At 40.8% G+C, this 25,735-nt stretch overlaps 1 protein-coding gene across 1 annotated transcript in view; it reads left to right on the forward strand.

Moving 5' to 3' along the window:
* The window catches only part of LOC127451954 (voltage-dependent T-type calcium channel subunit alpha-1I-like), a 293,925-nt gene that overhangs the window by 97,772 nt on the left and 170,418 nt on the right, over positions 1-25,735 (forward strand). The window contains exon 3 of the mRNA XM_051717045.1: positions 25,167-25,278. Coding sequence (XP_051573005.1) covers positions 25,167-25,278 — 112 coding nt within the window. The remainder of the gene's footprint in view (positions 1-25,166; positions 25,279-25,735) is intronic.

Raw genomic sequence — 25,735 nt, forward strand, 5'->3', positions numbered from 1 at the left:
CGTAACGTTCTGAACATACCAGTGTTTCGCTCTCAATGTTTTTTTCATGCTCAAATTCAAATTAATAGATATAAGTGTAAATTTTGAGCGTGAATTGGGTTTCGATTGAGTTTCATCTCATGAAAGCAGTGGTGCCACGTCTGATTATCAGTGACAGAGGCATGTTAGAGGCGTTATTTATACACCACTTGTAGTGGCGTTCATTAAACATAGTGATGAGCAAATGAGCCAAACTGCTTTAAGATGAGAACCACAGCTCATCGAGTCATGCCTTTTCCTCATGTTGTCTTCCTCTTTCTCTCATTCTGTAATACTTTCTCTTTGTGTTCCATTCTTGGTGTTTAACCTGTTCCATTCTCCACTGTTATTATACTTTTATGGTGCTTTTTTGTCCATTTTGAAGCTTAAAAGCGACATTACCCATTCTTTGTAATTGCATGGAAAACAGAGACCTACCAATTTTTCAACATTCCTCCTGTTGTGTCCCTTTGACATCCCTTTGACCTCCCCAGCACCTTTTGTCTTTCTTCTCCTTTATCTGATTGCACCAACTCTTATTTTCCATCATGTCATTAGTAAAAGGTGAGAGGAGGAGAAAGAGTGATACAGTCCTCAGCCATAGACTTGTTATGCCTTGCTACTCCCAGGACATCTGATCTGGCTCCTCTTGACATTCTATGTTAAATGGATCATGTCTCTGTATAATATCCATGTAAAATATGAATGAAGGTCTCGAGCTCCAGGGCTCTCAGAATCACTTAACTGCCATGTCCTCCACCTCTTTTTATGGAAACTCAGTTTATCCATACTGTTCTGCTTCTCCTTTAGATTTTTCTCTGGAAATGAAGGCTCTGCTGTTGTCCGGTTCTGTTATTAAATTGTTCTTTAGGGAGCTAGAGAGTGAGCTATAATTGCTCCAAGGTATATCATGTTTTCAAATTATGTGGCTCTGAAAAAGGAATCATGGGAGAAATTGTTATTCCTCCTAAATTATGCTAGTGTGTGTGTGAACAGAACTAAAGGAATCTAAAGTGTGTGTATACGGTATATATATATATATATATATATATATATAGAAGCAGCACCCTCATGTTGCGCCAAACCCGTATGACTTTTTTCTTCTACGGAACACAAACAAAGAAGATATTTTGATGGAGATTTGATGTGACTACACTGTAATAAAAATAAAAAAATGTAAAAAGCAAGTGTTCATGCTGCCTTAAAATTTTAAGTTGTGTCAACTCAAGAGGGAAAGTTGTTTAACTCTTAAATTAATACCTCATTCCAACCCCTGTACATCATCCATTTTTTGGAGTTGTGCCCAAACCTCTTTAGTATCCCTCAATCTATCTCTTATAAATAGTGTAACACAAAACAAATGTCAACAATTTTTTGTTTATTTTTGTAATGGCTTAAGTACCAAACGTGTACAGGGTTTTTAGAGACGTGAGGTATGTAAGGGTGTCATTTTTTTCCCCCACACTTCCATAAATTATATTTTTTATGATTATTTCATATCTATTTAAGCTTACTATCTCTTTGTTTATTACAAGATAAATGAGTACTATATTCATTAAAATAAACACTATATCATGTTAATTTTCTGTGCAACAATGAATTATTAACAATGGTGAATTATCAGTATCCCTTATCCATGTACAGATACATATTATACTTGTTATTTTGTACATTTAATATTATGTATATTTTAATCATAATTTGTGCTCTATGGTATGCTTGTGTAGGTCTTACATATAAATAAAGAATAGGGTATTTCACTCACAAAGAACTCTTATAATGGAACAGTGATGCATCTTCTAAAAAATATTCTACTCATTTATTCACATTTTTATCTTTTTGATGTCCATTCAGTGGCACTGCAATTGGCAAGTCAATGAGCAACCTGGTAGTTCTGGATCGTCACATCTGGCTGACCCTCATGGAAATGCATGACAATGAAAAAGCCACTCTCATGCTCCAGTGTCTCCAGCCGGCCTCTTCGGCGGCTCTGTGGACTATGAAACACTTTATGCGGAAACGGAGTAATACATCACAGCCGGTTCGCTCCCGCTCTGTTTCAGGCTAGCACTGGGGTAAAAGCCCCATGCCAGCTGCCTCAGCGCCAACACCTGCCACCGTCGAGCCACTGGTGACTGGCTCAAACGGAAGCAGCCATATCAGCGCATGTCCTGCACCAGCTGTGAATAGCGCATCGTCTCAAAATTTTGACATTTTGTACATCTATTTTTGATAGATATAAGTGCCGGGTCTCTAAAGACCCAAATATGTAAGAGTATTTGGGGAAATTGCCATGCATTTAAGGGTTAAACAGAACATAAAGTTGACTAAAATCAATATAACTTGTTAAAACTTAATATGGAAGTTCAGTTACTTATATTATCATTTCATATTATTGAAAACCATAGAAGTACTTTAGGCCATCGCATTGTCAGGTAAAATAACATACCATGTGATGGTAAATGGCCATTTAAAGATCATAGACCAACATCTGATCCCTCTATTATACTCAGACTTAAGTTTGTCAAGGAGACACACATGAACCTCAACACTTTACACACAAATCATAATGATGGTGACAATCATCAAACGCATCACTGTGTAAAAAGGTGAGCTTTGAATTATTGCTGCATGACAAATAACTGAAAATGACAACAAACACAACAACCTTGCCAGTCACTTTCATATACTTTTTTTCATCATTATGACATGACATTTTTTGACTGTCACTGTTTCATTCAACAGTAACAAGTCATTTTAATGTATATCATAAAGCATTTGAGTTCTTGTCAGATAAATAGACGTGTCTCAGGCTTTTTTTTACCCTTTATTTGATTGCTTGGTCTGAACTAAAGTTGGATTTCACCCTCATCCCTCTGCTTCTTTTACCAGCCTGATCTCATGAAATTTACATTACCATGGTAACATATTTGCAAACCAAAATTATGTGCTGTATTACAAGTTTGGCTGCAGTTCCCAAGTGAAATGTCCAACGGGGGGCGCCAAAAGCAAGTAAAATGATGTTGTAATCAGACAGGGTTTTTAAGATGAATTTTAGATTTAAGTTTTAATGAGTAAAATGCACTTTCCTAACCTAAAACTTTAACCCAAACCTAACCAATAGTTTCTTAAAAGATAAACCTAAACTTAATCGATAGTGTTCTTGTCGCCAATGTGACATAAAAAGCACATTTTCTTAAGCAACCACATCAATTTGTGTTGCTTCTATGGCACTTTCGTTTCATGTGTCAGCTTTTATGTTTGGCTGGGCTTGAACTGAGCCCTCCGATTCCAAAATCAGGTGAGCTACTGCAGAAGTTGGTCACATTTGAATAAGCATGTAAATATAGCCATGTCTATCATAGAAGCATTAAAATGTATACTTTTCTCAAATGATGCGTTAGAATAAAAGTGTTTTGATATTGTAACATAGCAGTGTGTGAGTAACAGTTTTTGTACTCGTGATTTGTGTTAAAGTGAATAAAACACACAGTTGTTGTAGCACCTCTAGTGTTAATTTCACCAGGAAGCCGCGATGAAACTTAGAACGCAGTATGTAAAACTCAGTTTGCAAAAATGTAGTTATAGTAAAGTTTATGAGAGTAGGTTGCCTTTTACATCACACTTTTGGCTTCGAACCAATTTTTCCCCATTAATATAAGTACCACCTTGAGTACTAGCGGCAGCTATTTACACTGTATCTAGATTACATCTCAAGAGAAGAACATGTCGGTTTCACTGTGTAAGTGAACTATTTGTTGCTTTGGATTTACCAAGAAAACTTTTCACAAATAGAAAAGCTATTGCGTTTTTCTGCTGCAGATACAATGCAAGAAATGCAAAGAATGTTAGCTTCTGTCTGAAAGCAATTTATTCAAGAGACAAACAGCTATGAAAAATGCATTATTCTGTTATGAGTGTATAATGAGGATGAATTGCTTTCATACTGCACACGAGTTCACAGGAACAATACCTTAGACAACCTTTTCAAGCTCTTTGCTGGAAAGCACCCGAGTTAGGAAACCAGAATTCACACCAATCAAACTCTGATTTCAAATAGACTCAGGTCTACACCAAAAGCTAGAGCGCAACAGTCAGGTTCTAGGTGTAAAAATCCCATTCATTTTCTCCACAGAAAAATGTACTTTGAATGATAAACCTTTAAAGACAGAGTTCTGAGGTTGTTCATTGATGGTATATGTTTCTGTTGAAGTATTCTGTTTGAGTTATTTCAACTTCATTTAAAAGTGTTTAATAGCAGAATTTCTGGTGAAGAACTACACTACCCATGAATCCTGAAGAGAAAGATCCACCAATATTAATTATTGCAGCAAACAAACCATGGCAAAACAGCTCAGCAGCGACCACCCACTCCCGTGATGTATTGTAAATGACACAAACTACTTATATAGCCTATTTGTTTATATCTGAATATTTTGCAATAAAAATTCAAATATATTGTTTCTATACTTATAATCAACAACTTAAAATCAATAGTTTTATGAATATCCATAGTTTTCTATTCGATTACGTCATTTGCAATGCTTCATGGGATTGAAGTTATTTCCCTCATGAAGACTTTATATTAGGTGTCTTTTAATACTGTGTACTTACATTAAATACATACAATATTATGTATTTACTGTGTAACTGCATTTTGTTCTGCAAAATTCTCACAAGATTCACATCTGCTGCTACTGAGGTTAAGGTATGGGTAGGTTAAGGAGTATAGGGTTAGAGGTAAGGTTAACAGTGTAATTACAAATGTAATTAATTGAGGGTACTTTAAATGTAATTACAATGAAACAACTCATTTGTACATAAGTATATTCTATCACATGCTTAAGTAGTAGCTAAAGACACCTAATATAAAGTGGGACCCACAGTTGTACCTTTATCTTTTTGTCCGATTTTAAAATACTTTTTTGCTTCAAATCAAAGCTTGTAATCTTGTGATTCACCTCAGAACTTGTTGGTTTGGTTAATGGCTTAGACCTCTTTTATGAAGGATTTTATGAAATCCCTATGGAACAAATAATATTTGAAAAGACACTTCCGGAACAAGATGGCTGAAAAAGTGGGCTGGCACTGTTGCGCTCTATTGTGAAAGCATCCTGAGTCATGTTAATAGAATACAAGAAAGCTTTAGGTGACCTTGTTTTATTAGTCAGTCCGATGGGTTGTATGAGCTTACTCAAGTACAAAAGGGCAGCGCTTTAAGGTCTTAGGAGAGCTCGAGCAGAGAGGTCCCACTCATACACACATTAACACACACTCTCACAACATAAAACGGCCCTAGATCAAACCTTGCTAAGCGTTCTGATACACACAGATAAAACACTGCTCCAATCAATAGATCAAAGCCTTCTAGGACATGGGAGGATCAATTAGCACCCAGCTGGTGAGATTGTGCATGTGTATGTGTGTGTAAATGTGTAATAAAAGCAGAAAGGGAGCATCGTCAGTGCTTTTTTCTACAAAGCATCACCTGGTATTTATGACATCATCCCCTCATTATCATCCTCATTGTCATTGCTATGGAAATAAGGTTCAAATGCTGCAACAGTGGAAATATTAAAGCGTTCAGTCTGCCTCTCCATCTATCTGCATGATCTTTAGTTCTTTTGACACTTTCTCACATGAGCAGCACACACAAAAACACATACACACTTACACTTAATCAAAGCGCTTGTGTGCTCTTTGCATCTCCCATTTTGTGTCCCGCTTACAGGCAAGACACTGCGTTTAGCTTAGTATCTGAGGAGGCACCTCATCTGATCCTGTTGCTGTGGCAACAGGGCCCTGCTTGTCTTGGGCTACTGTCAGGGTCCAGTGCATTAAACATCTAGGAGACAGACACTCTCACTTACTCTACTTCAATCTTTTCCCATACACTCTTACAGTTAGAATATGTTTTTGTGTACATTTTTGCACCACTACTGTGGACATTCCTGATTGTCACTGTAGTTTTTGTGTCTCAAAACCTATTGAGCTGCCTTTCTAGACAGCATTGTTGGTTGCCATAGATGCATTTTGGAAATTTTGATAGATTTTTTTTTAATTGTTGGTTTATGTACGTATGTGGTAAGGTTGGTTCATACTGCCCCAACAACATTTAAAATTATTATGTATTATTTGAATTAGAGGCTATTTATAACAAATGTGTTTTGCTTCTGTTTGCACTGTTTTTTTTTATTTATTTATTTTATATTAATATTAGATTTCTATGTAAACTTGCACTAGACAGATGTTTTTGACTGTTGCACTGCGTCTCGCTGTTTGTGTGCTTTTCCAACATCTCGCGCAGGAGCCCCGCGTTATTATCAAGTTGTGTCGAGTTAAAAAGAACAATTAAACAGAGCTCAACAGTAAGGTTTTTTTTTATTATTATTTATTTATTTATTTATTTTTTCTGCTGGCCCGATTGGGCAAGTAGTTAAGATTTTTACTTGTCCTGCCAACATTTTCACTTGCCCCACCAGAGAAATTATTAATAATCTTTTAGCATTAAGCATTTTTTAAATGTAATTTAGCAATGTTTTTATGTACCAAAAGGTACCTAAAAGGGCAAAGGGCAGTGGTGGCTCAGTGGTTAAGGCTCTGGGTTACTGATCAGAAGGTCAGGGGTTCAAGCCCCAGCACTGCCAAAATGCCACTGTTGGGCCCTTGAGCAAGGCCCTTGACCCTATCTGCTCCAGGGGCACTGTATCATGGCTGACCCTGCACTCTGACCCCAGCTTAGCTGGGATATGTGAAAAAAAAAAAATAATTTCACTGTATATGTGCAAATGTATAACATGTGATAAATAAATATTATTATTATGTTATATTTTTATTTGCAATAAATTTACAAGGTTTTTAATTGCCAATAATAGCTTGAAATTATACAGCTATAATGTAACTCCTTTATTAATTGTTTTATCATTTTTAACCCATTCGGACTTATGATTCCTAACAAGTTATTCTCACACATTCAACAAAATATAATCTACAATGGTGGCCAAAAGTTTGGAATAATGTACAGATTTTGCTGTTTCGGAAGGAAATTGGTACTTTAATTCACCAAAGTGGCATTCAACTGATCACAAAGTATAGTCAGGACAATACTGATGTAAAAAACAACACAATCACTATAAAATCTAGACAGGTCCCATTTCCAGCAGCCATCACTCTAACACCTTATCCTTGAGTAATCATGCTAAATTGCTAATTTGGTACTAGAAAATCACTTGCATATTATATCAAACACTACTGAAAGCTATAGTTAAATGAAGCTTAACATTGTTTTTGTGTTTGTTTTTCAGTTGCTACAGTATGCAATAGACTGGCATGTTTTAAGGTCAATATTAAGTAAAAAATGCCAAAAAAGAAACAGCTTTCTATAGAAACTCGTCAGTCAATCATTGTTTTGAGGAACGAAGGCTATACAATGCTTGAAATTTCATACAAAGGTGTACACTACAGTCTTCAAAGACAAAGGACAACTGGCTCTAACAAGGACAGAAAGAGATGTAGAAGGTCAGATGTACAAATAAACAAGATGATAAGTACATCAGAGTCTCTAGTTTGAGAAATAGATGCCTCACATGTCCTCAGCTGACAGCTTCATTGAATTCTACCTGCTCAACACCAGTTTCATGTACAAAGGTAAAGAGAAGACTCAGTGGTGTAGGTCTTATGGGAAGAATTGCAAAGAAAAAGCCACTTTTGAAACAGAAAAACAAAAAGAAATCTTTAGAGTGGGCAAAGAAACACAGACATTGGACAACAGACAATTGGAAAAGAGTGTTATGGATCTTAACCCCACTGAGCTTTTGTGGGATCAGCTAGACTGTAAGGTGCGTGAGAAGTGCCCAACAAGACAGCCACATCTATGGCAAGTGCTACAGGAAGTGTGGGCTGAAATGTCATCTGAGTATCTGGACAAACTGACAGCTAGAATACCAAGGATCTGCAAAGGTGTCATTCCTGCACGTGGAAGATTTTTTTTGATGAGAACTCTTTGAAGTAGTTTAAGAAGTTCTGAATAAATAAATAAATAAATAAATAAAAATAAAAATCAAATTGTAATAGTAATTTTTCATGTTATTAATGTCCTGACTATACATTGTGATCAGTTGAATGCCACTTTGGTGAATAAAAGTACAAATTTCTTTCCATAAGAGCAAAATCTGTACATTATTCCAAACTTTTGGCCGCCAGTGTATGTTAGATAGGCTAGATCATGCTACCTTGGTGACATGCAGAGCAGAATTTGCAACAACAATGTTCAAAACAACAGCCAATGTAAGATGTAGTAAGAATGCAGCACTGGCCCAATAGGGCAAACAGTGATAGTTCCATCAACTGGCCCGAAAGTCTCTCACAATGGCCCCGGGTCAGCCTACCATCCTTATTGTTGAGCCTTGTTAAAACAATTAAAAATGCATCTCAAGACATTTGCATTCTGTTCCATTTGCTGCTTTGCTTCTAGCTTTTGTTAACGTAAGAACGTGTTTTGCCTGAAGGGCCCCTTAAAATGTTGGGAAACATAAGTGCCATTTTCATACTGCCACCAAGATGCTTCTCTGTCCCGAGTATGCTTGGTTAACCGTGCTGAGAAATTCTTGGACTTGGAATGGTTTAGAATCGAATTTAACGAACAATGCTCAAGTGGCAATGCAACTAGAACCATTACTCAACGTGTTAAAAACCATATGTGTTTCTTTTTAGGATGGTGTCTCAAGTTAAAAATGTGTATTCATACCAAAATATGTTGTCTAGGTAGGCACTTCACTAGGTTTTAAGATATAGCCAGTGTGTTCTCGCATTATGCCCTGCCCCGTCTGTATGTTTGAAGATCCTTTTTATTGCTAGATTATAGAGGAAGCATCGCATTAGCTTTGGTATGACACTGGATATGAGGTGTTCAGTTCCACTGCAACCTGTTCTTTTCTTAACACACTGTCCTGCACAACCTCATCTCCTCTCAAAAAAAAAAAAAAAAAAAAAAATATAGAATTCCAAAACTTCAAATGTTTAATGAAAACACATTGTAAATAAGTAAACAATTTACAATGAGTTAAGACAAGCACAACCTTAACACACTTTTTACTATGTTTGTTTGCCTGAGAAGAAGCCATTTGTTATTGCTCCAGGCTCCTCATAAAATTAGAATGCAATTGGTACTATTTAAAACAAAGATGGGACAAAATGACTCCCACATAACCAGTCAGGCACATGTTAACCTATGTGTTATAAGCATGCAAGTCCGCGTGTGTCTTTATAAATCACATATCTACTTTTATATATTTTCTTTTAAATGAGCATTGTATCCCTTTAATATCCTACCTGAATGTCAATTATTTTTACAAAATACACAGGGGGTAGCCTACTGTTTTACTGTCTTATCAATGAGCTCTCATTTGCATGAATCAGTTGTTGACACTGTTTTGAGGTACAGCTTTTTTTTTATTTGAGATTTTTTCCTGAGTTTTAATATTTTTCTAAACATGATGAGGCTAAGGAGGCCAATAGTTGTCAGGGGTTTTAGTGAAGTGTTTAACCTGTGTGTATCTCACTTTGAGTGGTGACATAGAGCCAATGTCTGCCTACTTAATCTGGCAATTTACTGTAACGCACACACACTTTGTACTTTCTCTTCAGACTGTGCCTGTTCTCGCCCTGTAAGTCAGCACTGCAGCTGCATCAGAGAAAAGTGCTGGGAAAAATACAGAGAAAGAAGTGATGTACAGTGATAAACAGTGTATGATATCCTGGTTGTCCTGATTGAGTGAGCTTGAGCAGATTGTGAAAACGGGTTTGGACTAACAGTTTTGTATGTATTATGACACAGTAATGTTTATCCAATTTGAGTGAGTGTATGGGCCTATTCACACTTCATGCATCTTGGTCTTAATCGGATTATTTTTAAATTTAACCCTCTGGGGTCTGAGGGTGTTTTGGGCCCTGGAGAAGTTTTGACATGCCTTGACATTTGTGCTTTTTTCAGTTGCTTAAAAACATATTAATGGCTAAAGTTTGATAACACTCTATTCAGCACAAACTGGGCTACAATGATATGTGAACAACATGTATGTACATGTTTGTATTTTTGAAAAAATAACGTTTATGCGTGGTTTTTGAAAAAACAAACATTTTAAGTCACTGAAATAAGGCCATAGAGTTGTAGCCTAGAGTTTTTGCTACAGAAATGATGTGAAAACCATCCTGATCACTCATTCATACAAAACAATATAGTCATTTAACTTTTGTAAGACACTTTTAGTGTTAGAATGGCCATATGCGAGGAGGCGTGGATGATCATGAATATTGATGTGATTCACACCTGAGGAGACAAAGACCCCTCCCCTGAGAGAGAATGAATGTGAGGAGACTTAATGATTGAATGTATTGTTTGTAGCTTATTCACAAAATCAAGTTTATGTTAAAAGAAGTAATCTGATTTACATTTTCTTTACATAAAGACTTTACTTTAAAACTTTAGACCTACCCTACCGTTTAAAAGTTTAAGATCAGTAAGATTTTTTTAATGTTTTTAAAAGAAGTCTCTTCTGCTCACCAAGGCTGCATTTATTTGATCCAAAATACAGCAAAAACAGTGATATTGTGAAATATTTTTACAATTTAAAATAACTTTTCTATTTGAATATATTGTAAAATGCAATTTAATCCAGTGATCAAAGCTGAATTTTCAGCATCATTACTGCAGTCTTCAGTGTCACATGATCCTTCAAAAATCATTCTAATATGCTGATTTTCTAATATGGGCATATTTACAGCACATTTTACACATTCACACGCAAACAGATATTTGCAAGCACAAGCTTCGATGATGATAATGAGGCAGCATAAACACTAGTTAAAATATAATCTAAACATGAATATTATTTTTATATCATATTACATATCATATTTATATCATACAGCATACAATTTAAATACCTGCTTTAGCCAAAACAACATTTAAATGTAACTAAAACTTGCCCATTAGGACATATTTCAAATTTCAATACTCTGAATCCTGGCTGGCAAGTCTGGAAATAGTCCATCTAGTAAAATATGTACATGTTTATATAAAATAGCATGTCAACTAATAAGTAAGTAAAACTGAATGACTTATCTGAAATTGTATCCTCGGCTGGATCAAGTCGCTCTTCAAAATGCAAACGTTCATCGGAGTCCCGCTCTCCTTCTGAGGAAAATGTGAACTCTTCCTCACCTGTGTAGTGTGCCATCTTCCAAACGCGCAGAAAAGTGAATGAACTTGATGTTTTTTAAGGCATTGTTGGGGGCGTTTATCATTTGTATTGATCGCCTCAGCACATTACCGTATGAATAGCGCGCTCTGCTGGTGGGTGTGGTCACATTAGCAATAATTAGCTGAGCCAGGAGAAACTGTACATCGCTTTGTTTCATACAGATTACATTGCAGGAGAATATTTGTTTTAAATTTGAATTGTTTTATTTAAAAGTAGACATTTTAAGCTTTCTTTTGACATATGTTTCATGTTTGTGTGATAAATATTTGCGGAGTTTCAGTTCATTTTTGTGACATGTTTCAGAAAGATGCTCATGGAGACAGAGACGGCTGAAAGCACACCTTGTTTATTTTCTTTATTTTACAAAAGCACAAGGTTTTGTTGTTATTGTGAGTGTACACAAATAGTCTCTAATGATTTCTTACACTTATCTGTATGCCCAAAAATGACAGAGTATTTTAAGTTGTTTCCGCTGTTATGAGGGAAAAATCCACCAGGACGCACCGGCGCGACCATCGACCCCAGAGGGTTAACCTTTATATAACCAGGTTAGTCCCACTGAGATTTGAATCTCTTTTACAAGAGATACCTGGATTGCTGTTTGATTGGGTATGCACTTTCCATTTACACTAAAATGTGTCTCAATAAAATGTTAATATAACGCAAATGTAACTGAGTTCAATTCAGTGATGAGGCTAACGCTGGGCAGCAAAATTAGTGTAGCAAAGTTTCTCCCGAGGTGATTTGAGTGATCTGAAAGCTACAGTAAGTGTAAATACCCTCTAAAGGGTTGTTCACACCGGAAGTGTTTTTGCATATGTCTGCATTGTTTAAAAAAAAAAAAAAATTATATGTAAGATGTGCTAGACGGACATCTTTGTCCATTGTGCTGCACTTCACTGTTTTTTGGCTTCTGGTGCAGGAGCGGCGCATTTAAGATGTTACAGTATGTCAATTTAAAAGAACTAAACTCTTAAACTCTGCGTATCAAGACACCTGCATTCTGTTCCTTTGTCATGCTGCAACAAACTTCTTTTAATGCAACAAGACATTGGGTTTGAACAGCCCCTAAGTCTTTTTATCCATAGTAGGATGTTTAAAATAATTGATAAATTCAACATAATGGCTTAAAACGTCCTGGTTACTTGCGTAACCTCCGTTCCCTGATGGAGGGAACGAGACATTGTGTCGACGTAGTGACACTAGGGGTCACTCTTGGGAGCCCGAAACACCTCTGATTTTTGAAAAAAGGCCAATGAGAATTGGCAAGTGGAATTTGCATGTCACTCCCCCGGACATACGGGTATAAAAGGAGCTGGTATGCAACCACTCATTCAGATTTTGTGCCGAGGAGCCGAGACCAGGTCCCGGACATTTCAGTGGGTAGTTCAGCATTGTGGCAAGAGGGACACAACATCTCGGGATCACAGTCTGTGAACACTACTGGGAGTCAAGAGCGCACGTCTTCACCTCAAGGGAGGGGAAAGGCGCTATGCGCAAGTGGTACACCCGGCCAGCTGTCCCGGAACTTACCTGCTTGTGCTTACCTGTGCCTGCCACTACACAGGACGAAACCGACTCAACCCGGAGATTGTAGAACCTCGCAAAGGTGTTGGGTGTTGCCCAGCCCGCTGCTCTGCAGATGTCTGCCAAAAGGCGCCACTGGCCAGGGCCCAGGAGGCCGCCACACTCCTGGTAGAGTGGGCTCGTAACCCTGCAGGGGGTGGCACGTCCTGAGCTTGATATGCCCTAGCGATGATGTCAATTACCAAGTGGGCGATCTTCTGTTTGGAGACAGCGCTTCCTTTCCGCTGTCCACCAAAGCAGACAAAGAGCTGCTCGGAGTTTCTAAAGCTCTGTGTGTGATCCAAATAGATGCGTAAAGCTCGCAACAGACACAGCAACGCCAAGGCTGGGTCTGCCACCTCATGGGGCAGCGCTTGTAGGTTCACCACCTTATCCTTAAAAGGGGTTGTGGGAACCTTGGGCACATAGCCCGGTCGGGGTCTCAGGATCACGTGAGAGTAACACAGACCGAACTCCAGGCACGATCCGCTGACAGAGAACACTTGCAGGTCCCCTACCCTCTTGATGGAAGTGAGCGCAATCAGGAGGGCAGTCTTCAAAGAGAGTGCCTTAAGCTCAGCTGACTCCAAGGGCTCAAAGGAAGCTCCTTGTAGACCCTGAAGGACTACAGAGAGGTCCCACAGGGGAACGAGGTGCGGTCTAGAGGGGTTCAACCTCCAAGCGCCTCTCAGGAACCTGATGATCAAGTCATGCTTCCCCAAGCACTTACCATCTACTGCATCGTGATGAGCCGAAATAGCGGCTACATACACCTTCAAGGTGGAGGGGGACAGCCGCCCCTCCAACTTCTCCTGCAGGAAGGAAAGCACCGATCCAACTGCACATCTCTGGGGGTCTTCCCGTAGGGAAGAACACCACTTAGCAAACAGATGCCACTTCAAGGCATACAGGTAAGCCACTTAAGTCCTCCACGTCCCATCCAGGGGCCAGACGTGGAGATTCCAGAGGTCTGGTCGCGGGTGCCAGATGGTGCCCTGTCCCTGAGAAAAAAGGTCCTTCCTTCCTCAGGGGAACTCGCCGGGGGAGGGGGGGGTGTTCTGTCGCAAGGAGCGTGAGATCCGAGAACCATGTCTGGGTGGGCCAGTAGGGTGCTACTAGGATGACCTGCTCCCCGTCCTCCCTGACCTTGCACGGGGTCTGTGCAAGTAGGCTCACTGGGGGAAACGCATACTTGCGTAGTCCAGGGAGCCAGCTGTGTGCCAATGTGTCTATACTGAGAGGTGCCTCGGTCAGGGCGTACCAAAGCGGGCAGTGGGAGGATTCCCGGGAAGCAAAAAGGTCCATCTGTGCTACCTGTGCTTGACCTGCTCGACTCCAAATCAGCTGGACCACCTAAGGGTGGAGTCTCCACTCTCCCCTGAGGGTAACCTGACATGACAGCGCACCCGCTGCGGTGTTGAGGTTGCCCGGGATGTGAGTGGCTCGTAGCGACTTGAGGCACTGCTGACTCAAGAGGAGGAGACAGCAGGCGAGTTGCGACATGCGATGGGAGCGTAGACCGCCTTGGCGGTTGATGTAAGCTACTGTCGCTGTGTTGTCCGTCCGGACCAACACGTATTTGCCCTGGATCAACGGCCGAAACCTCCGCAAGGCGAGCAGTACTGCCAACAACTCTAGGCAGTTGGTGTGCCAACGGAGCCGCGGGCCAGTCCAAGAACCTGCGGCTGTGTGCCCATTGCATACGGCGCCCCAGCCCATCTTGGAGGCGTCTATTGTAACCATGACGCGTCTAGAGACCTGCTCTAGGGGAACCCCTGCCCGTTGAAATGCCAGGTCAGTCCAAGGGCTGAAGAGGCGGTGAAAGATCGGCGTGATGGCCACGCAATGTGTCCCGCGGTGCCATGCCCATCTCGGGATTCGAGTCTGAAGCCAGTGCTGAAGCGGTCTCATATGCATCAACCCGAGCAGTGTGGCTGTTGCTGAGGATGCCATATGCTATAGGAGGCACTGAAAAATTTTCAGTGGAACCGCTATCCTCCATCTGAACGCCTTCAGACAGTTCAACACTGACTGAGCACGTTCGTTCATGAGACACGCTGTCATCGAGACTGAGTCCAACTCCAGACTGAGAAAAGAGATGCTCTGAACCGGGGAGAGCTTGCTCTTTTTCCAGCTGACCCGAAGCCCCAGTCGGCTGAAATGTCGAAGCACGAGGTCCCTGTGTGCGCAAAGCAACTCTCGGGAGTGAGCTAAGATCAGCCAGTCGTCGAGATAGTTGAGAATGCGGAGGCCCACTTCCCTTAGCTGGGCAAGGGCTGCCTCCACGACCTTCGTGAAGATGCGAGGGGACAAGGACAGGCTGAAGTGGAGGACCTTGTACTGGTACGCCTGGCCCTCGAAGGCAAACCATAGAAAGGGTCTGTGTCGAGGTAGGACCGAGACGTGGAAGTACACATCCTTCAGGTCTACCGGCGTGAACCAATCTAGATGTCAGACGCTCGCTAGAATGCATTTTTGCGTCAGCATCTTGAACGGGAGTCTGTGCAAGGCCCGGTTCAGTACTCTCAGGTCCAAGATTGGCCGCAACCCACCACCTTTCTTTGGTATGATGAAGTAAGGGCTGTAGAACCCTTTCCTCATCTCGGCTGGAGGGACAGGCTCTATCGCGCCCTTGCTCAGGAGGGTCGCAATCTCTGCACACCAAGGTGAAGCGGACAGCGCTGAACCTGGGCGGGAGCCTGGTGAACTGAATCGCGTAGCCGAGTCGGATGGCCTGGTTCAGCCATCGCGACGGGTTGGAAAACGCAAGCCACGCGTCCAAACTCCGGGCAAGGGGGACCAAGGGGATAATCGTGTCGGATGTACCGGCAGGTGGGGCCTCGTGGTGTGGAGGAGCTCGAGGGACATCGAAGCACTTACCTGGCTCCTGCTGCCCACCATGAGATTGGCTGAGGAGGGGGGAGGAGAAGTCCCGTCCCCGAGGTCCATCGGCACTAATCCCATGTGGGGGTATTCATGCCACAGCTGGGCACCCAGGGGCGGGGGGTCCGCCAACCCTGCCAAAATGGAACGGTGGACGGCGGTCATGACGGTGGCCATGCACACCGGACATGTGACCCAGGAAACAAGGAAACTGCTCTTTTGCTGTACCTTTGGGTACCGCAGCCTCTGGGGCATGCAGCGAAAAAGGAAACAAAATATTCTCCTCCCAGCCCTCCACCGGGGGATGGAGTGGTCTGTGTAACAACTCCAAAGAGATCGGTCTCCTTGCCCCTGGGTTGCCCGTCTCAGGGGCGCTTCGAAGCCTTCCTTGGGTTCTTGGCGGCCGGCCGTGAGATGGAGTGCGTCTGCTTCCTGCGATGGGCTGCACGCCAGGGCCGGGCCACGAGGGCGGGCTGCGGCGGAGCTGGAGATGTTGCTGCAGGGAGACGCCCTTGGCGATGAGCAGACGGGGTGCGGGATCTTGAGCCGCGCCAGGGCAGGATGTGCTTTATAGCCTCCATCTGCTTCTTCACCGTCAAGAACTGCTGGGCAAAGTCCTCGATGGTGTTGCCAAACAGGCCAACCTGGGAGATGGGGGCATCAAGGAACCATGCCTTGTTGGCCTCTCGCATCTCTACCAAGTTGAGACAGAGGTGGCGCTCCTGGACCACAAGAGTGGACATCGCCTGCCCGAGAGACCGCGCTGTGATCTTCGTCGCCCGGAGAGCGAGGTCGGTCGCCGAGCACAGTTCCTGCATCAATCCCGGGTCAGAACTACCCTCGTGTAGTTCTTTTTGTCGAACCCACCCTGAGACAAGCCAGCGATCTCGTCCGAGCACGCGATCGGGGCAAGCGAGCGTGCTGGGGAATGGGAGGTCCGTGGGGGGATACCTGGTGGAGGTGGTCCCATTGAGGTCCCCAAATCACCCCCAGTGCTAACCGGCACGGCCTCATACCCGTAGGTTGAAGGACCGAGGCGGGGAGCCGCTGGGGTGGCTTGCTTTCTTACGAATGCAAGCCGCGACCGCAACGTTGCCATGGTCATGTTCTTGCAATGAGGACATGATCCATCCACGAACGTTGTCTCTGCGTGGGCAGTGCCCAGACACGTAAGACAGTGATCGTGGCCATCGGAAGTGGAGAGATAGCGACCACAACCAGGAATAACACACAAACGGAAGGGCATCTTTAAAAAGATGTGCCATGTGTGCCGCTCTTTTATGAATGGAAAATATACTCTTTTCAGAATATACTCTTTTTTTGCTCTGCCGGAGCGCCCAGGGGCGTTCTCTGCACTGCACAGGCACAGAGGGGGAGAAGCCGTTGAAATGCGCCGTCAATCCAGTAGTCTTTAGCGAGGTGAGTTGAGAAAATCTGAATGAGTGGTTGCATACCAGCTCCTTTTATACCCATATGTCCGGGGGAGTGGCATGCAAATTCCACTCGCTAATTCTCATTGGCCTTTTTTCAAAGATCAGAGGTGTTTCAGGCTCCCAAGAGTGACCCCTAGTGTCACTACATCGACACAACGTCGAGTGAGTGACAGATAGGGAAGTTTGGATTTTCATGACTTGTTCCAAATTATTTGTTTTGATGTACACCGATAAGCCACAAAATTAAAACTACCTGCCTAATATTGTGTAGGTACCCCTTGTGCCGCCAAAACAGCGCCAACCTGCATCTCAGAATTGCAGTCTGGCCATTCTCTGTTGACCTCTCTCATCAACAAGGCATTTCCATCCACAGAACTGCTGCTCACTGGATGTTTTTTTGTTTTTGGCACGATTCTGAGTAAATACTAGAGACTGCTGTGTGTGAAAATCCCAGGAGATCAGCAGTTACAGAAATACTCAAACCAGCCTATCTGGCACCAACAATCATGCCACGTTCCAAATCACTGAGATCACATTTTCCTCCATTCTGATGGTTGATGTGAACATTAACTGAAGGTTGTGACCCATATCTGCATGATTTTATGCACTGCACTGCTGCCACATGATTGGCTGATTAGATAAATGCATGGATGATTCTGTGGATGGAAATGCCTTGTTGATGAGAGAGGTCAACAGAGAATGGCCAGACAAGTTCGAATTGACAGAGTCTGTGGTAACTCAGATAACTGCTCTATACAATTGTGGTGAGAAGAATAGCATCTCATAATGCTATTCTGAGATGCGGGTTGGCACTGTTTTGGTGGCACGAGGAGGACCAACACAATATTAGGCAGGTGGTTTTAATGTTGTGGCTGATCGGTGTATGTAGGAATTTTAGCTTTATTATTCCACTTTGTATATGTGAAATTATATCATCCAGAATGTAATTCATCCATTGTCTCCTCCCCTTCATGTAATCTGATGGGATGGATCAGACCGACCCTTGTAGCTACAGTACTATGCCACATCCTAAGTATGCTGCAGTGGGTTGGACCTAGTCCACTCCGACCTGGTACTAGTGTGTGTCTGGAGCAGATACACAGGAATTAATAGTCATGTGACCTGGCATTCTGCTCGTGACAGACTCCTTCACTGGTCAGAGATCAGTTTCTGTTGTGATAATCTTGGTTAATATCAGATAAGTAGGTGTGCAGAGCTGATTTGGGATCTGAGGAATGGAGATTTTTGGTGTAATTTTAGCAGAAGATGAGTCTTCTCCCACAGCCAGCGATTTGTCCAAGAGCCATGAGTCACCAAGTCCTTCACCATCAGAGTTTCACACGGACACTAACGCTTCGCACTACACATATCTAACAAGACATCAGCACACAATCACGCACACAGTTAATCAGAAGAGCAGGCAAAGTTCAAACTGTATGTACAAACTCACACAATTAAGGACAGTGATGCAGGCATAGTTCAAAGGTGCTTTGTCTATTGTACACAAGAAAAATCCACATTGTTGCACTTTACAGAGCTCTAGAGTCCACAAGGGAGATGCACGCTTGCTTTATGGTGAGAAAACTGTGAAAGGTTTTAGTTAACTGCCATTATTAATCCTCCTCTCAATGCCTCTTAACACCAAAACCCAGAGCAAGTGTCATACACCCTACTTTTAAAACACACACGGCCTGCAAGCTCTTTACATATGCACACTTAATGCAAATATAGAGGGAGGGGGGAATTTGTGTTTGTGCTGATGGAATTTGTTCGCTTTTCCGCTGAGAGTTTCGTGGTTAAAACGGTACAGCTAAATGAGCACATAGAGACAGTCAGCTGAAGAATGGCTGTGGTTATTTGCACGGCTCTGCTAGGCTGTAGGTCGGCCAAGGCCTTGCTGTGAGAGGAGATTCTGCAGAAAGCCCCAGAACATGAGCGTTCATTTGGGTGTTGGCCAAGCTCTCCTTAGAATTATCCACTAGAAGAAAATGATAGTTTGAGAGAGAATCTGTAATATCTTGTTCACAGTTTTTCCTTTTAAAGGTTCACTGATTCGGTTTGAAAAACTGATTCAAAGTGAATCAGTGAAATTATAACAGTTTTAATATATATATAAAGATCTTAAACTTTGTACAGACAGGCAGCAAACATCTGATTTTGTGGCATATCTTACTCCAATCACTTTAGTTGTTTGTAGTCTAAACCACAAAAACATATGAAATCCAATTTTCACATCATCTCAATCTGAAATATAATGGCTGTTGCCTATAAGTAGCTGTAAATTATGCACAAGATATCATAACACAATAAGCACTCTGCAAGAATACATTTTAAATAAAAGCTGACCTCTGTGTCCGAGCAGGTTTGAGTTTTTTCCATCAACAAAACACTTTTTACACTAAATTTACATCCATATATGGTTTGAAGTCTGATTAAAATCTATATATTTGGATATTTGGAAATGTGTTTCAATCTAGTGTTTCATTCACTATGTGAACACTAATGTCTCTCACCATCGTGCTGACGCTTAAAGAAATATTTCACCCAAAAATAAAAATACTGTCATTATTTAATCACCCTATTGTCACTCTGTTATCTGGCTATGTTGACAACATTCAACCTCATTGGTTCTTGCGACATGACTTTATGACCTGATGAGAACCAATTAAGTTTGATGATACCGAAGTAAACACCATATTTGATTTCAGCAATTTATTAATGATTTGACTTGATTTGAGAGGGAATTATTGTGAGCTAATGTTTAGGCCGAGGTTGGGTACTTTACTACTGAAGAATCAGTGTGTATTGCTTTTCTTATGAAGCAAATACTGAGGGATCATCAATATAATGACTGATTAGGTACCTGTAAACTCTCAGCAGCACCATACTTGACATACCTGTACAGTACAAAAAGATATACATAATATGCTAATGTATTTGTTGCTACATGGCAAGCAGCAAGGTTCAATAGAGTTATCTGAACATATTAAATTTAAGTTAGGTTAACTCAATTCATATAAGTTTTAGCTACACAAAGTATTTGAGCAGAGCCTACATTTTAATTTCATATAAAATAAATCATTTTTATTGTGTGGACCCAATGTCCACAAATTAATTAAATTTAACCAACTGATATTTTTTTTTTGTTGTTGTTTTTTTTAGTGTGCGTACAGGCAGTCCTAAAGGTTGGATTTGAAAAACAAATTTGAATTGGGTGCAGTTCTCAGAGACCGAGAGAAATATGGACAGAGCTCTGTATTTTTGTGGGATGAATTAGCTAGTGCACAAGGCCAGATATCATGTCTGCAGCCCTGCCTCTGTGTTAGGAAACCTTTACAGCCTGTTCTTTCATCATCTGCTAAAACACTATCTTGTTCCGTCAAATCTGTGCTAAGAATTCTTCTGCAGAGCAGGGGCAGTGCATTTAAATCAGAGTTTGTTCTGCAATTTGAGACTTCTTTCTTAGGGACTTTGTCTCCCCTGTGGGACTCAGAGTCCTGGCCTCGTTATTATAGTATCTAGGGATGCGGAATCTCCTAAAATAGCTCCCCTCCTCCTCCTCATCCTCCTCTTGTTCTCGTCACTCGCTGTCTCCAACCTTTGGACTGTCAGCAGCCCTCCCCATCTCTGTTTTCCTTTCTCACTCATTCACACACATCATTACATCACTACACATCATTACCGTCTGTTCCTCTCTGTTTCTGAGCACCCCCGTACTCTTGTTCTGACTTTGATGACCATTTTCTATGTATAAGGGTGTAGTACCTTACAGGACTACTTAAGGAACAAGGATCACACCTCTATGATTAACACACTATGAGCAGTCTACAATAATTGCACCTGTTCCTTCCCACTAATTCTGTTTAAGCCTGTCTCACCTCTCTACCCAGACTCCTGCCTGTCTTAATAGCCACTTCCATGATGTCACAGTGTCTCTGGTTTTCCTCACCTCAGGGTGCCAATCAGTGTAAAAATTTTACTTTTTTTAATTAAAGGGATAGTTCACCCAAATATTAAAATTCTTTAATCATTTACACATCCCCATGTTCTTCCAACCCTGTTTGACTTGCTTTCTTAAGTGGAATACAAAAGGAGATTTTAGGCAGAATGTTAGCTTCATTCTCAATTTTAATAATAAGCATTGCATATTTTTTTTCCATAGAAGTAAAGTGAATGGTGATTGAGACTAACATTGACCTTATTCACAGCAGCGCCATCTTTGATATTTTACAGAAATGACAACGAGGCTGTGAGGGACAGACGTACAGCCATTTCTATGGGTTGTACTGCAATTTAAAGTGTTTTTGGATCATTCTGCGGACAAACCATAAAAGAACATCTTTTCAAGAACATTCAGTAGACGGAAAACTCCAGACAACATGAGTTGTGGAAAATCTGATGTGATCTAGGAGCTTTTTACAGCTTTATAACGTGCGTGCCATTGAAGAGAGGCAAGTCTATCCGTCACAGCCTCGTTGCCATTCCCATTAAAAATCAAAGATGGCACTACTGTGAATAAGGTCTATTCAGCCTTCCCTTTTGTGTTCCATGGAAAGTCATATAGATTTGAGACAACATGAGAGTGAGTAAATCTGGACAATTATATGGCTGTTGCCTATGAAAGCAAATCAAAAGTAACTGTAAATAATGCATAACACCATATTTGCTCTACTAGAATTTTTTCTTATTTTTATAATTGGCCTGTTTCTATATTAGATGATTCACACTGAAGGGTACAGAAGGGTTCACACTGTGACAGAAGGCAGGTGGGGGCGGAGTCTCTGGGAGAGCAGACAAATTTCTTTATTATCTGCAAACAGTGACTGTCCTAAAACTATTGAAAGTATTTCAGTGATGTTAGGGCTATTATAAGATTGGCTTACAAAATGCATGTGATCCAAGTTGAGCATTACTGACCAACACACTTTTTCCGATGATCCTTATTCTCATGGATACTGTTATCCCACATTTTTTTTTTTTTTTTTTTTTTACTCAGAAGCTTCACAACTGTGACTATTGTCTCTCTACTATTTTGTTATTTTTTTACAAAAGTATTTGTTCCCTGGGTGTGTGTTTCTGGGATTGTCTCATTTCACACTCCCTCAACCTTCCTTCCATCTTTTATTAACTAAACGAGCAATGTTTCTGTCAACCCATTGGCCTTCTCTCTCTCTCACTCTCATGTGTTTCTGTAACATTGATTCTGTGATCCTGTCTCTTTAATGTCATTTAAGTGTTTCTGTGGGTGTTTTTTTAGCCTCTGCCAAAAGCCTGCCTCAGAACCTGATGAGGTATCATCAATAAAAAAAAAGGGGCAATTTCCTCCAGTAACCATAGCAAGCATTTTGCTGCATGATGCGGGTGCTTGATTTAACCCTATGGGGGTTGCCGTCTCCACTCGAATGATTAAAGCAGGGACAAAAGCTTCTAAGGCTTTTTACAATATTACACACACAAGTTGAAATTGTGGCCAACACAGTGGCAAATCCTTTAGTCTAACAGCACATGCATATTGAAATGTAAATGTTTTCTCTCATGGAAAATTTGGGTTGAAGAAAAAGTAAAAATAAGCCCATGACTATAATTATAATTTTTTAATTATAATTTTCTATAATAATTATAATTTTCTTTATTTATCACACATTATACATTTGCACATATATGGTGAAATTCTTCTTTTTCACATATCCCAGCTAGGCGGGGGTCAGAGTGCAGGGTCAGCCATGATATGGCGCCCCTGGAGCAGACTATGTGCCATAAGCCTTTTTTTCCCCAGTGGAGTGCATTTTTGGTAGGTTCTAATTAAGTGAAGAATATAATAGTATATATGTATATATGTGTGTGTGTGTGTGTGCATGCACGCTAAGCAAGGTTCCTGTTAGATACAGCACAAAGTAAAATCAGCAGCACCTTGCCCTGGAGCTAATATAATTCAAACACTGTGGAATGCTCCATGAAAACAGGAAATAAAGGACAAGTGTTGGAGATGAGAGGCAAGAGGAAGCCGTAGCACTAAGGGAGAGTGGGAGAAAGAGTCAGACATAGAGAGAAACATAATAAGTGAAAGAGGAAGTTGAGAACAGTATGTGCAAACAGAAAAAATAGCCTGCTAAAAGGTTGACCAAGCCGGAGGAAAAGAGGGAGTAGAGAGTAAATTGAAAAAGAAATGGTCCATAAAGATAAAGAGATGAGGCTTGTAGAGATTTAGTGGAGAGAGCTGAAGATGGAACTCTAGCTAACAGACCTGAAAGAAGGGAGGGAGAAAAACTGTGTTTTACTTATTGATAGATAATTATACAAATTATAATTTTGAGCTGAGTTGTGTAATTCTATGACACAAGCATCACCAAACAGAATCACAATTTCCAGAATGCTCCCCCGTTTTTCAGTGATTGGACAAACAGATAATCTCGCCCCAAATTTACACCATTGGTTACCCAAAGTTGGTGTGCCGAATTGAATGGGCCACTCAACAGAAGCAGGCTTTAACCTCCTGAGACCCAAGCATGACTACTGTGAGCATTTTCCATTTCCTTTTTTGATTTGTAACTAGTAGCACCTAATAAACATGCAAAAAAAAAAAAAAAAAAAAAAAAAAATGTTTTCCGAAAAATTTACGCTAATGTATGTGGTCAGTGGTACTACAGTAAACTGTAAAATTTTAAATAATACCAAGCTATAGAAAGTCTGATTTTTTTGTTTTGTTTTTTATCACATTGTTTATTATGTGTTGGTTATTCATGTGTTTGAGACATTACAGACATTACATCAGAAATTAGCATAATTCATTCTGATTCAAAGCCAGCATCATCCAATCACTGCCAACCATGTTAAAATAAAATTCTACATAATAAATTCTGAATCTATGTACTGATTAACATTGTCCCATGTCTGCCAAACATGTTTAGTGGTCCACAAATCTTCTGCAGACTGAACTGAACTTTTGGTCGGATTTTAGGAATTAATGCACTTAGCTGCATAGGGATGCTAAATGACACTTTGAAATGCACCTTATTTTCATCCTCCAGTTCAACTCAATATAAAGCATCTGAAAGCAAAAGTCTTTTTCAGTTTTGGATGAACCCACTGATCCTCAATGTGATAATGCGCAGAAAATATAGGATTTCTGATGTAGTTTTGTTTCTCCCAAAGACAAACTCTACTGTGGTCGGCGCCATGTTGTTTTGTTACATGTCTCTGTACATCGAAAGACGTACAGAAAAAAACCCTTTACTAAAATCTTCTGAATTGAGATCAGTTAGTTTAAATGAATTTAAATTATATGTTGTGTATAGTGAAGCCAAAATACAATGTCCACGCATGTGTATGCGGGGTTGCACAAGGTTAATAGCACCAGAGAGCAACAGTGTAAAGGCCCGGGTATACTTAGTTTTTCTGCATTCCAGATCGGATCACGCCCGAATGACAAAGTATACTCATTTGACCACGAGCAAATACAAACACGTTCGACACATGTGCACTTCAGCTGCTTTGTGATAATCTTGTAGTACAGTTGATGTCAGGCATGTGCACCAACTACGTGCACAGACGAGGACTATCTGCGTGTCGAAAAAATAAGCTCGGACTGTGCTGATGACAAAATTTGCCTCACACATACTGTGCACTTAAGCAACATGGACAACCAAAGTCTACTTTGGACTTTAAACTTTAAGGTGAAATCAACCTACAAATTCTGATTCTGATTCAAATGGCTTACTTTTTGGTGACTCAGCATATTAAACTGAGATACGAGAGAGAATGGTAACATCAAATAAATTACACATCAGCTTTAAAATGATAGCTAACACAAACGAATAAACTTTACTTCTGACATACACTATACCAACATGCGTCCACATTTGTTCAACAAGATGTTATGTTTTATAATGATTTGTAAGCACTGAAGACTTATGAAACAAATTCAAGATCTTTTCAGATTTATTTTGTATTATGCATTGTGTTCATGTGTCTGATGAAATATGTTGGCCTTAACTTATCCATCCACTTGGTTCGAGCGCATCAGCATCATGGTGATCTTGCTGAACTGCGTCACTCTGGGGATGTACCAGCCCTGTGAGAACATCGACTGCACCTCTGAGCGCTGTCAGATTCTGCAGGTCAGTGGACACACAGACACACTCTTTGTCTCTTTTTAAACTTATACACTTACATTTTGTAAAGTTACACAAATAACTTTTGTTCCCAGAAGGAAATTGGGTACAACACATTAACTATGGGTGAATGCAGAGTGAACCGATTGAATGGGAACGTAAAGTAATGCAGTAACTACTGTTCCCAGAAGGAGGGAAATGTGGTTCAATACAACACACTGACTATGCAATATCCCATAGTCACTGAGTTGTATTGTGTGGGAACAATCTAATGCCAGTCCCAGAAAGCGAATAGCTTTCTCAAAATGCAAATTCTGGTGCAATTTTTATTTATTATTATTTTTGTTTTTTGCTAATTGCTAAACTTTCAAACAAATAAATAGTAATCATAGAATAGTATTTTTTTACTTTGCCATGTTGACTAGCATTATTTCAATAATAATCCCTTCTTATTGGACGCTTT

This window comes from Myxocyprinus asiaticus, chromosome 14 (genome assembly GCF_019703515.2).
Source record: "Myxocyprinus asiaticus isolate MX2 ecotype Aquarium Trade chromosome 14, UBuf_Myxa_2, whole genome shotgun sequence".
Classification (NCBI taxonomy): domain Eukaryota; kingdom Metazoa; phylum Chordata; class Actinopteri; order Cypriniformes; family Catostomidae; genus Myxocyprinus; species Myxocyprinus asiaticus.